General features: G+C 70.1%; 1 protein-coding gene across 1 annotated transcript in view; it reads left to right on the top strand.

Moving 5' to 3' along the window:
- Positions 1-6: 6 nt before the first annotated feature.
- Positions 7-1314, top strand: part of FSCN2 (fascin actin-bundling protein 2, retinal) — a 4270-nt gene continuing 2962 nt past the window's right edge. The window contains exon 1 of the mRNA XM_085304808.1: positions 7-842. Coding sequence (XP_085160934.1) covers positions 20-842 — 823 coding nt within the window. The 5' untranslated portion in view covers positions 7-19. The remainder of the gene's footprint in view (positions 843-1314) is intronic.

Below are 1314 nucleotides of genomic sequence, written 5' to 3'. Positions count from 1 at the left end.
CATCATCATCATCATCATCATGACGGCCAACGGCACCGCGGAGCCGGTGCAGATCCAGTTCGGGCTCATCAACTGCAGCAACAAGTACCTGACGGCGGAGGCCTTCGGCTTCAAGGTGAACGCCTCGGCCACCAGCATGAAGAAGAAGCAGATCTGGACGCTGGAGCAGGACGGGGAGGACTCCAGCGCCGTGCTGCTCAAGAGCCACCTGGGCCGCTACCTGGCGGCCGACAAGGACGGCCGGGTGAGCTGCGACAGCGAGGAGCCGGGCCCCGACTGCCGCTTCCTCGTGGTGGCGCACGGCGACGGGCGCTGGTCGCTGCAGTCGGAGCCGCATCGCCGCTTCTTCGGCGGCACCGAGGACCGGCTCTCCTGCTTCGCCCCCAGCGTCACCGAGGGCGAGCTCTGGACCGTGCACCTGGCCATGCACCCGCAGGCCAACCTGCTGAGCGTCAGCCGCCGCCGCTACGCCCACCTCAGCGCCCACGAGGACGAGATCGCCACCGACAGCAACCTGCCCTGGGGGGTGGACGCCCTCATCACCCTCTGCTTCCAGGACAAGAAGTACTGCCTGCGCACGGCCGACGAGCGCTACCTGCGCAGCGACGGCACCCTCGTGCCCGAGCCCGGCGCCCGCACCGCCTACACCCTCGAGTTCAAGGCGGGCAAGCTGGCCTTCAAGGACTGCGACGGCAAGTACCTGGCGCCCACGGGGCCCACGGGCACCCTCAAGTCCGGGCGCAGCTCCAAGCCGGGCAAAGACGAACTCTTCGACCTGGAGGAGAGTCACCCCCAGGTGGTGTTCACCGCCGCCAACGGCCGATACGTCTCCATCCGGCAAGGTAGGGGCTGCCGGCCCGGGCGCGGGGCGCTGGCACCCGCCCCGGTGCCGCTGGGGACGAGCTCGCGGGCGCCCCGGGACCCCCGACCTGGGAGGAGGCCGTGCAGCGACGGCCCCGCGCGCAGCGCCGGGCGCCAGGGCGATGGATCGCGGGCTGCGGCAASGGGGACGCGGGCGGCGCAGGGAGGCCGTGGGCGTGCGGTGCCGGGGGCCTGCCAGGAACGTGGTGCCGCCGCGCAGGGGCTCGTGTGCGTGCGTATGTGCGTGCAAGCGTGTGTGAGTGCATGTGCGCAGCTTTGTGCGGCGCTGCATGTGTGTGTGCGTGTGCAGGGCTCCGTGCGTGTGTGTGTGCGCAGCTCCGTGCGGCACTGCATTTGTGTGTGTGTGTGCAGGGCTCGGGGCATGTGTGTGTGCGCAGCTCTGTGCAGTGCTGCATGTGTGTGTGCGTGTGCGTGTGCAGGGCTCCGTGCATG

This window comes from Rhea americana, unplaced genomic scaffold (genome assembly GCF_003343005.1).
Source record: "Rhea americana isolate MKP2758 unplaced genomic scaffold, rheAme1 scaffold_21, whole genome shotgun sequence".
Taxonomy (NCBI): Eukaryota; Metazoa; Chordata; class Aves; order Rheiformes; family Rheidae; genus Rhea; species Rhea americana.
Note: the sequence above shows the minus strand (reverse complement) of the source record. Positions and strands in the feature narration are given on the sequence as shown.